Source organism: Eptatretus burgeri, chromosome 12 (genome assembly GCF_056783735.1).
Source record: "Eptatretus burgeri isolate ZD-2024b chromosome 12, Ebu_testis_v1, whole genome shotgun sequence".
Taxonomy (NCBI): domain Eukaryota; kingdom Metazoa; phylum Chordata; class Myxini; order Myxiniformes; family Myxinidae; genus Eptatretus; species Eptatretus burgeri.
In genome coordinates, this window is record NC_140972.1 from 55,711,724 (window position 1) to 55,726,723 (window position 15,000).

Sequence of the window (15,000 nt, forward strand, 5' to 3'; positions counted from 1 at the left end):
CTGCACTCTGCCACACGGTCTGTCTCCAAGATTAACATGGCAGTGCACATTTGGTCACATGCTTTAGCTAGGAACGTGTGCCAAACATCATGCAATGGAGGCCATAATTGAGCAGAACGCTGGGGCTATCCACATGACAACGAACGGAGCCTATCACACATTTGTGCCTCAAGTTACATGATAGAGCGTGGATCCGAGCCGAGAACTGAGGAGCCAAATACAGGCAATCCTTGAGGAGAACCTGCTTCAGAGTGCAAAAGACCTTAGACTATGGAGAAGTTTACATTCCAATAGGACAATAACCCCAAGTATACAGCCTAAGCAACACTGGAATGGTTTCAGAACAAGGACGTGAAAGTCCACGAGTGGCCCAGCCATAGCCCAGACTTGAATCCCATTGAGAATCTGTGGAAAGACTTGAAGATTGCTGTTCACTGATGCTCCCCATTCAACTTGACAGAGCTTGACTGAATCTGCAAGAAAGAATGGGAGAAAATCCCCAAATCCAGATGTGTAAAGCTGATACAGACATACTCAAGAAGACTCAAAGCTGTAATCACTGACAAAGGCGCTTCTTCAAAGTATTGACTCAGGGGGTTGAATACTTCTGTAAATTTGAAATTTCAGCTTTTCATTTTTAATTAATTTGTAAAAATGTGTAAAAACATGTTTTCACTTTGTCATTATAGGGTATTTTGTGTAGATCGGTGACAATTTTTTTAATTTAATTCATTTTAAATTCAGGCTGCAACACAACAAAATGTCACCAAAGCCAAGGGGTGTGAATACTTTCTGAAGGCACTGCATTACTGATGGTGAGATTGTATGCATGCATGCGTGAAGAATGCTCATGTACAGCAAAGCAAAATAATGTAAAGAATGAAAGATGGGTAAAGAATGGAAAGAAAAACACGACCTAAAGCCCCTGCAATGCATATTGTCCCGCAAACCCATTACACATAAGGGAAGGGCTATCTAAAACGAATACTAATGAAATAATTGTCTCCGGGCTGCTATAGGTTGTGTGCGCCATTGCCTTGGGGGAGCACTGGCTTCACAGAACCGTAACAATATATTACATTTAAGAGTAACATACCGCGGCTTTGTGCGGCACGTTTCTGGCCTGTTGGAGGGAAAAGCGTGGCCTGGTTAATGGCCGGTGCTTGTGACACTGGGGGGAGAGGGGTGAAGACGTGGCCTGTAGCGCTTATGACACACAGACAAGAGTGAGCTTTACATATTAAAGATACAGCACTTGTCACAAATCGGACCCTTTTATGTTCACTCAACGGTTTCCATACAGGTCCACGACGTGATTGGAAGACCGTGTATATTGTAACTGTCTGATCTGCTCTGATCTCCCATTAAAGGCTGGAAATTTAGAGCCTCATAGCATTACCATTGCAGTTATAAATCAGGGACTGTCATTCATAACCAGCTTTCCAAAAGTCTTAAACAGATTTGAAGCTGAGTGATGAGGGTTGCTTTGAGTCTCAAGAGCCGTGTGTCGAGTCATATAATCTTTTAAATCCATTTTACACATTAAGGAATACTTCCTCCTGTTACCTACCCTGATCACACTCATGCTTCTGAATTGCACTCATGCTTCTGAATTCTTCCCCCACATTGTAAGCTCATAAATTTTCAATTAAATTTCTGATTACTCAAAAATGACTTGATCAAGTCACAGGTTTAAATACTGTACTCAAGTCTTAAAGTTTGAGTCCTTGGTCCCATCATGTCTTCAGCCTCCTGAGTCTTGATTCAAGGAATGAGCAGTTGAAACATACAATTCATCCTGACTGTCTGACTCGAGTACTATAAAGCCTGCAGGGTCTGAGATACAGGAGAAATGATAAGCATGAAGAAAAACAATTTTTACTTACCTTTTTTGGCTCCACTCTTTGAAATAGTTCACATTTGAGTATTAGGAAAGCTGAACACAGCATTTCCTAAAAGAGTTTTTTTCCAGCTGCAAGTTTTTGCGAAGGTATGTTTGTTCGGGTCGGTTTTGAGTAACGTTACAAAACCAATGCATCTGTAACTCGTGCTTTTATGACTTCGTAGAGTTTCCGGCATGCGTCAGACAGATCTTAAGCTCGGAAACAAAAGTGTTCTGTGCTTAAAATATAGTTCGACACTGACCTGGCACTGCTGTGACCCCTGCTCGGGTTGACCCCGAGCAGGCTGGCTAAATGAAATGGCAGGATAACTTGTTATTTAAGCACGCATTGATGTACTCCCTTCCCCTCCCCCTCTCCCCCACCCCAGCTCACACACTTCCTCCATGGATATAATTTTTCTGTTAATTAAAACAACTTTGTATCTCCTTGAAACTACACAACCTATTTGTCATTCACACATTGATAGATTTGGACTTAATGGAAGAGCAGTTTGTGGAATGGCCGGCCACATGTGTCCTTGTCTGGATAATGTCACCCAGGGCTGGCAAATGGATTTTAATTTACAATCCCAGGCAAAGCAAAGGCCACATCCTCTTAGAAGTTATGGGATGGCTTGATAGCATTCTCAAGATAAATGACAACCCTAATGCAATGCTGAAAGCTCAGGGCTATAGCGAGGGCATGCAAATCGGCTCCTTTGGTTATTACATCGCACATTTACAAAGTTTCTCTCCCGCGTGAGATGACTTCTCTTTTTTTAAGTCCTGGCCTCACATTGCATTCAGCTGTAATAAATGTCCCAGTCACTGCATCAGACAGAGGAGAAGCAACTCATTTAGCCAAAACAATTTCCTTGCCCATTTATGACATGCAAGGTCAGGTGGAAAAGGTGTCTTAAATCCTTAGGCTGCATGGAGAGGGAGATAATTTTAGGAAAGTTCTTTTAGTGTGACCAAGAAATGGAGGTCACACTCCCACACTTCCCCTGAGCCTCATAATGAGTACTTGACAGCAATGTTGCATCCTGAAGAGTGGCAGGCAATTATAGTTTTCTAAAACTTATCCTTGCACAAGGTATTTGTGATGGCAAGTTTGTCTGCAAAATAATTGCACCAGTGGCTATGTTGCTTTGGCAGGGTTCTTATGTTGGACTTTTTCTTGTGTTTCGGTGATATGGAGCCATGTGTGTGGATCCCATTTTCCAACTGTTATATTCACTTGGGTTTTATTATATATTTATTTTTAACTGCCACACGCTTTTAATATAGAGTGCTCTAATGGTAAGTGTTTCCTCTTGATATATGGACAAAGTGGCCTTCCATCTGGACATCTTATTTCTCCCATAGTCTTACATCTGACACATTTGTTATTAATGACAGCTTGACGTCATAATGCTTGCAGACGTCACAAGGAAAGAAAAAGTTGTGAATGTTGACTGCTGATAACTAAGATGTGTGTGAGGTCCGAGTTGTTTTTATAAATTCTGTAATTCTCTCAATTGGTTCACATTTACACATTGCCTGGCAATGGAAACTAATTCTTATTTTCCTTCTCTATTATTTCATGGCAGTTTGCTTTGAAGAAACTTTATTATTATTATTAATATACAGAATTTTCTTCCAAAGTAGAAAGAGTGTTTTGCTTTATTTTGGTGCATGCACATTTTGGGGCCACTAGCCATGTGGGTTTAGTTGATTTGGTGAGAGCTGATTGGCTATTCCCTCCATTCACAGGTGAGAGATGTGGGTGGGTCTTTCCTTATTATTCATATAAAAACTGCTTTGATGTATGCACATGGTACATGCTTGGGAGCCTCATTGGTATGCATTGCTGTCTGCGCTGTCGTTGATGATTCACCAATAAACGATGAAACCAGTCCAGCAGCAGAGGGAGTGTGTAGCATTTGGATTCTCACATGTGTAGTATGTTTGAACGTCTTTATAACTCGGAGGAACTCTTGGAAGGGTTTGAAACAGCAAAGCACTTACCTTGTGTTGGCCTTCTTGGGTTGCTTCATGCAGCTTCTTTGGCTTGAGGTGTGTGGGAGGTGTCAATTATATATGCGTGGTCCGTCTAAAAAGTAACGGGACTGACTTCAGAAATTTTATTCCAAAAACTATATTGATCCCCTTCAAAATAGTTTCCCTCCAGTCTCACACACTTGTCCATCCTCTTCTTTCAGGCTTTGATGCAACCCCAGAAGGCTTCTTCTGGCCCTTTTGATGGCTTCCACATCAGGAAATCGGGTCCACTTGATCACCCCCTTGAGCTTGGAGAATAGGAAAAAACCAGAAGGGGCCAAGTCTGGCAAGTACGGGGGTTGCTCCAGAGTTGGCACGTTCCTCTCCACCAGAAACTATCGGATGCTCAGGACTCTGTGAGCAGGGGAATTGTCATGGTGGAGCACCCTGGCGTTGTTCTCCCACAGATCCCTCCTCTTATCCTGGACTGATCTTATGAGGTGCCAGAGGATCTCATTGTACATGTATTGATTCACTGTTTGACTCTGTGGTAGAAACTTGAAGTGGACGATGCCCTTGATGTCAAAAAACACGATATGAGCATCACCTTGACCTTCGACTTCGACATCCTTGCTTTCTTTGGTCTTGGTGATGCCGGACTTTTCCACTGACGACTCTGCCGCTTGGACTCGGGATCGTATTCGAATATCCACGATTCATCGCAAGTAATGACTCTCCCGAGCAGGACTGGATCGTCGTCGAGGCGCTCGATAATGTCTTGACAGACAGTGAATCTTTCCTGTTTCTGGTCCTCGGACAACAGCTTGGGGACCATCTTTGTGCACTTCGTGATTTTAAGTGATGATGCTCTAGACCGTGTCCTTGTTAATGGAAAGTTCCTGAGCAATCATTTGCACTGTGAGTTGACGATATGCGTGCACCATCTGCTTCACACGCTCGATGTTGGCTGCCGTTCTGCTCGTTGAAGGTCTTCCAGACCATGGATCATCTTCAACCTCCTCCCGTCCATGTTTGAACCTCTTGTGCCATTCAAATGCACGTGTGTGTGTGACATCCTTTCTTCCCCGTCGACTTGTTGCAGCATTGCGAAGGATTCGGAAGGTGTTTTGCCAAGCTTGGCAAGAAACTTCAGATTGGCTCAATGCTCACGCCTCATAGCACGACGACTCAGACTAGACGTGTAAAGCACGACCTGTAAAAAATCGCACAACTAGAATGGGCACTCAGTCGAGCGCACACCTTCTCCAACGCTACATCCCCCCCCCCCCAAGAAACCGTTGATTGTGAGGGTATTAAATCCCATACCACATCTGCCATCTCATATGTGTTATGATGGCTTAAAAACATTAAATTTCCTGCTGTTTGACACTGATTCATGTACATTGTACAATTTCTGTATGAACTCCCTGACCTTTTTGGGTGTTGGTGTCAAGTCAATCTGATGACAACTGGTCACATTATAAGAAATCAAATATTACACATCACAGGATAGGGAATTGAATTCTAAACATTTTGAATCCACTTACATGCAAATTGTATAAGAATTGACCGTGTTATGATAATAAAGGTCGTTGACCCCCCTGACCTTTGACCCAAACCGCTAACAAAGGTAATGACGTCATTGTGTCATATCGTATGTCACAAGATTGGGCATTGAATTCACAACATTTTGGCATTGGTTGCATGCAAATTGGATAAAAATCGACCGCACTCTGGCAAAATGACGATTTTGACCTTTTCATGACCTCGACCTTGACCTTTGTACTCTTAATTTTGTAATTGGTATTAGAGTGTGGGGAACAGAACAGTCAACATTTTGGTGTTGGTTTCATGAAAATCAGATAAGAATTGACTGTGTTATGACTAAAACCGCACATTTTGCAATGTCGTGACCCCCCCCCCTGACCTTTGACTCCCAACCGCTAATAAGGGTTATTACGTCATTGTGTCATGTCACATATCACAAGATGGGGCATTGAATTCTGAACATTTTGGCATTAGTTGCATGCAAATTGGATACAAATTGACTGCGCTATGGTAAAAAGACGATTTTGACCTTTTCATGACCTTGACCTTGACCTTTGACGCGATCACTCCCAAAATCTAATCAAATGGTCCTCGGATAATAACCAATCATCCCACCAAATTTGCTGCGATTCAGTTCAATACTTTTGGAGTTATGCGAATAACAAACAAACAAACAAACACACATATTCACAAATAAATAAATAAATACACAGCGATCAAAACATAACCTTCGCAACAAAGTTTGCGAAGGTAATGAGCGCAGTCAACCATCACCAATCATATATATTGTTGGAATGTTGCAAAACACTGTGATGCAACCCGTTCATTCAAGTTGTTTATGTGGAGCACACAGCAGGCTCAGTCCCGTCACTTTTTAGGTGGACCTCGTGTAGAATATATATATATATATATATATATATATATATATATATATATATATGTATATATATATGTATATATATATATATATATATATATATATATATATATATGTATATATATATATATATATATATATATATATATATATATATATATATATATATATATATATATATATATATATGTATATATATATATATATATATATATATATATATATATATATATATATATATATATATATATATATATATATATATATACAAACAATCATGACACAAGAGTGACCGAAGCTTTTCGTGCTGCACTCTTCAGGTAAAAATCGCAGCAAGTGAAGGAGGCACTGAAGGCGTGTGCTTTATACGCAGGTCTCAATAAGGTAGACAATCAATAAGGCCTCTACTTCCTCGTTCACTTGCTGCGAATTTTTACCCTGAAGAGTGCAGCACGAAAAGCTTCGGTCACTATTATGTCGTGTTTGTTTCTATCCATATTAAGGTTCTGTTGTACCAAACATATATATATATATATATATATATATATATATATATATATATATATATATATATATATATATATATATATATATATATATATACATATATACTAGTAAATATCAATGTGCGTGAGTGTCCTCTATAACTCCAAAATCATAAAACCTAACAGCCTGAAACTTTGCATGCATACCAATAAAACTCCATGGAAGTGCAGGAGTGAAACTTGGGTGTTTGGGTGAATTAAAACACTCCTTTGGAAGGTAATTAACGGCCTTATTTAATTATATCCTCCATCAGGCGATCATCAGCCACCTGACTCTCTGGGGTTTTCAGGCGTTCCCTGGGTAACTTCGCTGGGGTCTGAAGCCGCCATGTTTTTTGGCCTGCTCAACCATGCCTTGATTTGGAACAGGCCGCAACGATTTATTGACGATAAAGTTTGTTTTTTTCACTTTCCTTACTCATATTATCGAATGCCTGTTCATCATATCTATGAATCATTGCATACATCACTTTTGTAAGTACTATCGTTTTAAAATTAGGAGCTTGGAGCGATTTCATACATTTTCTGATATGATTTTCCCCAATCTACTCTCACGGACTAATTAAAGTATATAATCGAAACATTTTTTTCAGTTTTGGTGATCGTATGTCACCCTGACAAAACAATTTTCAAAATCTGTTGTGAAATCTGATAATTTCAAAGAAATAACAAGTCTTATAACTAAGCTGATATACCTATTTACTTTGAGCAAGCAAGGTGTTGTTCCCTCCTTCACACCTCCACAAGAAAATGTGACATTTCCAAAACATTAAACTTATCTTTTTCTACTGTTTGGAGAATTATGTTGAGTGAAGAAAAAATTTAGGAACGTGCCAAAATGAACTAGCTTTTTTACTAGACTCCCATACCTGACCTGACTAAACTAGAACTCCCATACCTGACTTGACCTGTCCTGAAGCTCACCTGGATCAGGGGCAACAGTCACTCAAACCCCCCGCAGACCCCCTTTAGATCCTCACATATTTTAATGCCATGAGCAAAATTTAGTACATCATGGGTTGATGAAGGTTTTGTCCAAGTTCATTGAAATTGTGTGTGCAGTTCCGGCGAAGAGAGCAAATACCTATTTTGGAGGTACTCCCCCCCCCCCCCCCGGTACACACCCTCATTGGCCCACGGGTAAGTGCTCGGCATCAACTGACTGCATTTGACTGGGTTTTAACCTGTGTTTTAAAGATAAAAACAAATCATTTCTTTACCAATTATTGGTAAAACTTGAGGAGGTGGATGAACAGACTTTGTGCTAAAGAGCCGTGGTCTGGACAAACTTATTTTTTTATGGTAAAACTTGCGTGCACTCTTGCTGATGAATCAAACGATTTGCAAATGGCCGCAGATGTTAAATATTTTGTACATGTGCTTTCACTATGTTTTAAGTGCTTTCATTTTTCATTGTTGATGCTTTTAAGGTTTGAATCACTTCCCAATACATAATGTGCTTGCAGTGTATTCTGGCATTGATGAATGAACAATTATTTATATGATTCTAAGATGTAAAAAGAGGTTTATAAATTATAATCAAATGGAGTTTCATTTCCTTTTTATTTTTTGCTTCTCTTTTAGCTCTGGGAAGCCCTGAAGATTAAACAGGTAGGTGGTTCTTCACCACCTTCCCCGTCCCCCTCCCCACCCCTGTTTTACTCATTCAAACCAGGCACCGACATGACTTTTATGAGATGAAATTTACTTTCTCAACATGTACAACTACATCTCTTTGAGGAAAGTTGTAAGTGGTGTCATAAATGTACTATAATGATAGATAATGAAGATAATTGGTGGCACGTAGGTGTGATATGTGAAACTATGTATATGCCTTTGCTTTTAATGAACTTCTGCCTTAACATGTCCTTCCTCAGTATTTTGTCAGTGTGAGATGTTGTTGTTTTTTTGTATACAGTGTTTTCTCAATTCAACGAACACATTTCGCCAAGCAGTCTTGAGAGAAAAATGTAGTGTGTGTGTGTGTGTGTGTGTGTGTGTGTGTGTGTGTGTGTGTGTGTGTGTGTGTGTGTGTGTGTGTGTGTGTGTGTGTGTGTGTGTGTGTGTGTGTGTGTGTGTGTGTGTGTGTGTGAGATATATTTGTGTATGTAATATGTATAATGTGTCATGTATAATATGTGTATGATTACATATCAATATATGTGTATATAATATGTACAATATGTCATGTACACGTATAATATGTGTACAATCTCAATCGTGCATACAAATATACAGTATGTGTAAATCATGATGTGTGTGTGTGTGTGTGTGTACACGCCGTCACCACCAGTTGTCATCTCCATACGCGAGTCTCTTAGACTGAACAGAGCCTTTCCCAGTCTGAAGCATCCAACTTCACCCCAGCAAGGAACCACGACTCATGAACCAATCCATCTCCTTATCGGTGCTTCATTTAATGGAGCCTTCCCTGGTCCTGAAGCATTCATGTTCACCACTGCAAGGAACCATGACTCATGGTCGAAATCATCTCCTTATCTGTGCTCCATTTCCCCCCCTGTCCCGAAAGTGGTGATGGTATAGATCCACAAGACTTCCTGTGTCAGGTCAGGTCAGGTATGGGAGCATGTGCCAGAGCAGCGTGAGCAGCGTGAAGAGGGGCCGCGCGTCGCTGCGTCCACTTTCCGCCGGTACTCCAGGGGCCTCTGTCTGGCCATCCCCCATGCAGATGCCAGGCCCATCCCCATCTCCTTGAGATGATGGTCAACCTGCTGCAACCACCAGGCACGTGGTCGGCCCACTGGCCTTGTCCACTCATGAGACTCCCTCGCTGAGAGAATCTGGTGAGCAGCATCAGCGTCAGGAAAACGAGCCACATGTCCATACAGCCGCAACTGACGCTCACGGGCTATGCAGGTAACAAATCTCATCCGAGTCTCTCTCAGCAACCGCTCGTTGGACACAAAATCCGACCAGCGATAGCCAAGGATTCTCCGAAGAGACCTGGTACCAAAGGAATTAAGTCTCCGTCTCAGATCCTTGGTCAGAGTCCAAGTCTCGCATCCATAGAGCAAGACTGGAAGTACCAAGGACCTGAAGACTTGGACTTTCGTCCTCCCGCACAGGTACCGGCAGCGCCACACACCATGATCCAGTGAATCCATGACTCCCCAGGCCTGACCCAGACGTCTATTGACCTCTGACTCGCAGCCAGCAGAGACATGAATATCACTGCCAAGGTAAGTGAATCTCTCCACGACCTCAACATCCTCACCACAAACAGACACAGACAGGACAGCAGCGTCCAAGATGTCACCGAAAGCCTGGATCTTAGTTTTGACCCAAGAAACCCGTAATCCCAGCGGCTCCGACTCCTCATTCAGCACCTCGAGGGCCCCCAAAAGGATGTCTAAAGTCTCCGCAAAGATGACTGCATCATCTGCAAAATCAAGGTCCGAGATCTTGACATTCCCAAACGATGCACCGCAACTTGATCTCTCTGACATCCTCCCTAAAATCCAGTCCATACAAGTGCTGAAAAGTGTGGGGCCAGTATACATCCCTGACGAACTCCGTAACAACTGGAAATAAGTCAGAGATGGCACCACCACACTTCACAGCACTCTCAGTACCAGAGTAGAGTTCAGACATCAGATCGATCAATTTTGGTGGCACCCCATGAAGACCAAGAATCCTCCAGAGGACATTCCGATTCACTGAATCGAACGCTTTACAGAGATCAACATAGGCTGCAAGCAGCCCCTGCCGAAACTCTCGTCTGCGTTCGGTGAGGACACGAAGGGCAAGGATACGGTCAATCGTTGACCTCTTTGGTGTAAAGCCTGACTGCTGTGGACGCTGGTGCTCAAGCAGATGGTAGCGCACCCTATCAAGAATTATCCGAGCAAAGACCTTGCCCGGCACTGAGAGCAGCGTCACCCCTCGGTAGTTGTTGCAGTCTTGGCGATCACCCTTCCCTTTCCAGAGAGGGACAACAAGGCCCCTCTTCCAGTTAGTTGGGATGATGCCTGTGTTCCAGGCAGAGCACAAAACTGCATGCAACGACACGAGTGCAGCATTTCCACCAGCCTTGAGAAGTTCGGCATGGATGCCACAGATCCCTGGAGCTTTGCTCCATTTCAACTGGTTCACCGCAGCCCGTGTTTCCACAAGCGAAGGTGGACCACAGTTGATTCGAGGGTCAGCAACAGGGAATGGAACACCCTTGATGTCCAACTCGACAGCTGGGGGATCAGCCTGCTACAACCGCTCAAAGTAACCGGCCCAGCGGGCCTTCACTTCAGACTCCTCTGTCAAGAGCCTACCACTCTCTGCTCGAACTGCAGTGCTCCGAGGGATGGGCTTGGATAAACGTAATGCGCGAATTCCCCTGTAAGTGGGACGAGAATCACCTGTCCACAGGTGATGCTCTACCCCCTCACAGATTCCTCGCACATAGGCCTCCTTGTCCACCCTCAGTGCACGTACAGTTTTACGCCTCAGCTCCCTGAACAGCTCAGCTCTGCCATTCAGCCTGGCCCTACGACTCTGGTCAATGGTATCCAGTGTCCCTTGAGAGACAAAATTCTTCTTTGCCCTGCGGTGAGCTCCAAGACTTCCACCGGCAACATCAAGGACGGTGGTCTTGAAGGCGCTCCACAACTCTTCAGGACCCCCCAAAGCACCCAGACCCCCCAAGTGTCCACTCAGCCTGTTTCCAAACTCCTCAGCTACTCTTTCATCCCTGAGCTTGCCAACATCCAGCCTAGGCTGGGATGGTACCATTCTCCAGGATTTAAGGTGCAGCTTTAGAGTTGCTACAACAAGCCTGTGGTCAGTATTGAGGAACTGAGCACTCCGGTAGACCCTGCAGTTCTGGATCATCCTCCAACGACCATCAATGAGGACATGGTCAATCTCCTTTGCCACACCGCCAGCGTTGGAATACCAAGTCCAGCGATGAGCTTGTGGGCGCTGAAACCATGAACCAGCCACCCTAAGTCCATGACTTCTTGCAAAGTGAAGGAACTTAGTGCTATTCTGGTTCATAGTTCCTGACCCATGGGGACCAACACACACCTCATAACCATCCCTCTCAGTTCCAGTCGATGCATTGAAATCCCCCAAGACTAGAAGTGTATCTCGTCTGGGGCACTGATCAACCACAGACTCGAGTGTGGCGTAGAATGCATCCTTCACACTGAGATCACTCGCCTCAGTCGGAGCATAAACAGAGACCAGGGAATTGACACCTAAGGAGTGACGAATCCTTAATCTCATAATACGCTCGTTGACCGGTGTTACCTCAATTATCATTGGGGTCAGCTTATTGGACACAGCTACAGCAACTCCTTGGGTATGGTTACCATCAGAGCGACCAGACCAATAGTAGGTGTAACCACCCACCATTATCTCGCCGCAATCCGGTCTCCGAATCTCAGAGAGAGCTGCAATCCCGATGTCCAAACGCTTGAGCTCAGATTATAACAGAGACAGGTGATCATCCTCTCTTAGGGATAGGACATTCCAGGCACCCACCCGAAGGGACCGCCTCAGGTTAACCCAAGGAGACCGCCGTCTGGTGGACGACACCTCAGCACCACTCCGACATACTCTCCTGCAATCTGACCCAGGGATGTTACCCCGTGGTTTCCCTCCTATCATCAAAGATTGGGGGTCCCGAAGGCTTTGCCCCAATCCCGTCATCCGGTGAGCTGCCCTGCGAAGGGAAGCTGCACAGGAGGTACTCCCACGGAGTGGGTTTTCAGATTTTTTTGCGTTTTTGCGTTTTGTGGAATTAAGGGTTTTACGGTGGCCGGAGTGCAAATCCTGCCACCAACCTCCTAATAAGAAGTGACCCAACTGCAGGAGGACGTCCGCAGACACAGTTGGGCACTAGATATGGATGGCCGTTGGCTCACAAGGAGCTCTTCCGCCCTTCCTGTGTCACCTCCGGGGAATGCCTGGGTACGCCCGGTCTTGGTCTCTTCCTTTTCGGTCTCATCCTTCCTTGATGAGATGGAGTTGACAAAACCCTACAAGCCGCAAGGCAAGGCCAGGGTGCCAGGCCACATCCCAAAGGAATGTCCAGGCACCATCTGCATGTCTGTCCTCCCAAAGAAAGCTGCCATCTTCAGCTTGCTTCTCACTTCCATTGAAGTTGTTAATTTCAGATCTCACGAAATTCGGTCCCATGCCAACGAACTCGGCAAAAAGGGAGTCGCCAAAGCTCGGGTTTTCGTTCTCGGCATGATGGGGTTGGCAAAATCCAACAAACCGCAAGACCAAACCTCGTCCCAAATGCATATCAATCAGCTTAGAAGGTGTATAATGGTGATAAGTGCTGTGAGACGTCCAATGTATTACATGCTGGTTCAGTTGTGGGAAAGACTAGTACCTAAGTCTTTTATTATTCGGTTGCACCACTATTTGTACATACCCTTCCCAAAAGCTGCATGGAGTCGTGTTCAGATTTGCCAGATGTTCCTGATATTGGAGGCTCCGGCTTCATGGCTAAGAATGGAAGGTGGTCCGTTTATTTTCGGAAAGATGCGATGCATGAGCTGTTTTGCAACACAAATGGTTGCTTTGGTGAACTCATGATGGAAAGCATATTGTTATTACTAGTACGTGCCAGTACGTGCGTGGCCGTACGTGCAAAAAAAAAAACTTTCAAACCATGTGCCAGAAACAACCACACAGGCCGGTCCTTCGCTCTCGCGTGCTTGTACGTGCGTGGCCGTACATGCGTGGCCGTACTTGCAAACCCAAAAAAAAACTTTCAAACAAACACACGTGCTGTTCCTTCACTCTCGTAAACGACGACTGGATTGGGGCATTGTGTTTATCTATAAATGCGCATTAAAAATCGATAAATTATGAGAATACAGTGAGTCATCACTATCCGGAAGTGGTGCGTGCCGTACGAAATGTTCACATGCATTCCACGAATTATCGCTTGCATTGAAGTAACAACTGCTGTGATACTTACATACACAGAGTAAATTAAAATCAAGTTTACCTCCCTCTTTGCCTGCCATGACATTTGCTGCCATTGACCATTGCCACTCCTACACCACAGTAACTATGGCGCCCTTTCCCCATCGGCCACGCCTACGCAGCAGCGTGTCTTGTCATTGTTTTGGTAAATAAATGGCCATAACTTGGGAACGTTTTGTCCGATTAATATCAAACCTTTAAAAGGCACATACTCAGGTCCTCAGCAATATACCTGGCAAGTTTCAATTAGATCGGACCAGTGGTTGTCGAGAAACAGCTGTCACACACACACACACACACACACACACACACACACACACACACACACACACACACACACACACACACACACACACACACACACACACACACACACACACACACACACACACACACACACATTGCTGGAATTATAGATAGATTAACCACATCAGGCACCCTCCATGCAATGTTCTGTAGAAATTCGACAGAAATTTTTTAGAGACATTCCATAGAACCTGTCTAAATATATTATACAGAACTTTAGGACCAACATGCTATACAGCTGGTGCATAGAAATTGTGTTGAAATTCTATCAACATTTTCTATGAAATTTAGTTCTGTAGAATTTCTAAAGATTGGTTCTATAAACATCTAATGAATTCTATGGAACATCCATTCTCTGCAGAGTTATAGAGACATTTCAATGTATCCTCGAGAGAAAGTGTACTGTCCTCTCTACGTGTCACTGCACGTATTTAGACAGACAGCCAAACTCCATTCAAGAATGAGTTGGGAACCTAGCTTGCAGTTTATTAAAGTCAAACAGGCATGAAGTCAATGAATAAGGAGTGAAACTGGAAAAGATATAAAATAAGTACAGGTACATTCAAAGTACACCACCCCCATCTATATTAATAAATGTCGGTGTGTGTGTGTGTGTGTGTGTGTGTGTGTGTGTGTGTGTGTGTGTGTGTGTGTGTGTGTGTGTGTGTGTGTGTGTGTGTATGCACGCGCGTGTGTGTGTGTGTCCTCCATAACTCCAAAACCATGAAACCTAGCAGCCTGAAACTTTGCTTGCAAACTGAGAAAACTCCGAGGAAGTGCAAGACTGAAGATTGGGTGCTCGGGTTATTTATAACAACCCTTTTGAAGATAATTGACGGCCTTATTTAATTATATCCTTTATCAGGCACCATCCTCGGCCACCACTCTCTTTGGGGTCT

At 43.7% G+C, this 15,000-nt stretch overlaps 1 protein-coding gene across 16 annotated transcripts in view; it reads left to right on the forward strand.

Annotated features, from left to right (window-relative positions):
• Positions 1-15,000, forward strand: part of LOC147015668 (sideroflexin-5-like) — a 380,656-nt gene that overhangs the window by 68,073 nt on the left and 297,583 nt on the right. For all 16 annotated transcript variants that reach the window (XR_015049781.1, XM_085848047.1, XM_085848062.1 and 13 more), the window contains one exon: positions 8,420-8,446. Coding sequence is in view for 15 of the 16 variants with exons in the window: in XM_085848047.1 (XP_085704173.1) it covers positions 8,420-8,446 (27 nt within the window). In the remaining variant the exon portion in view is untranslated. The remainder of the gene's footprint in view (positions 1-8,419; positions 8,447-15,000) is intronic.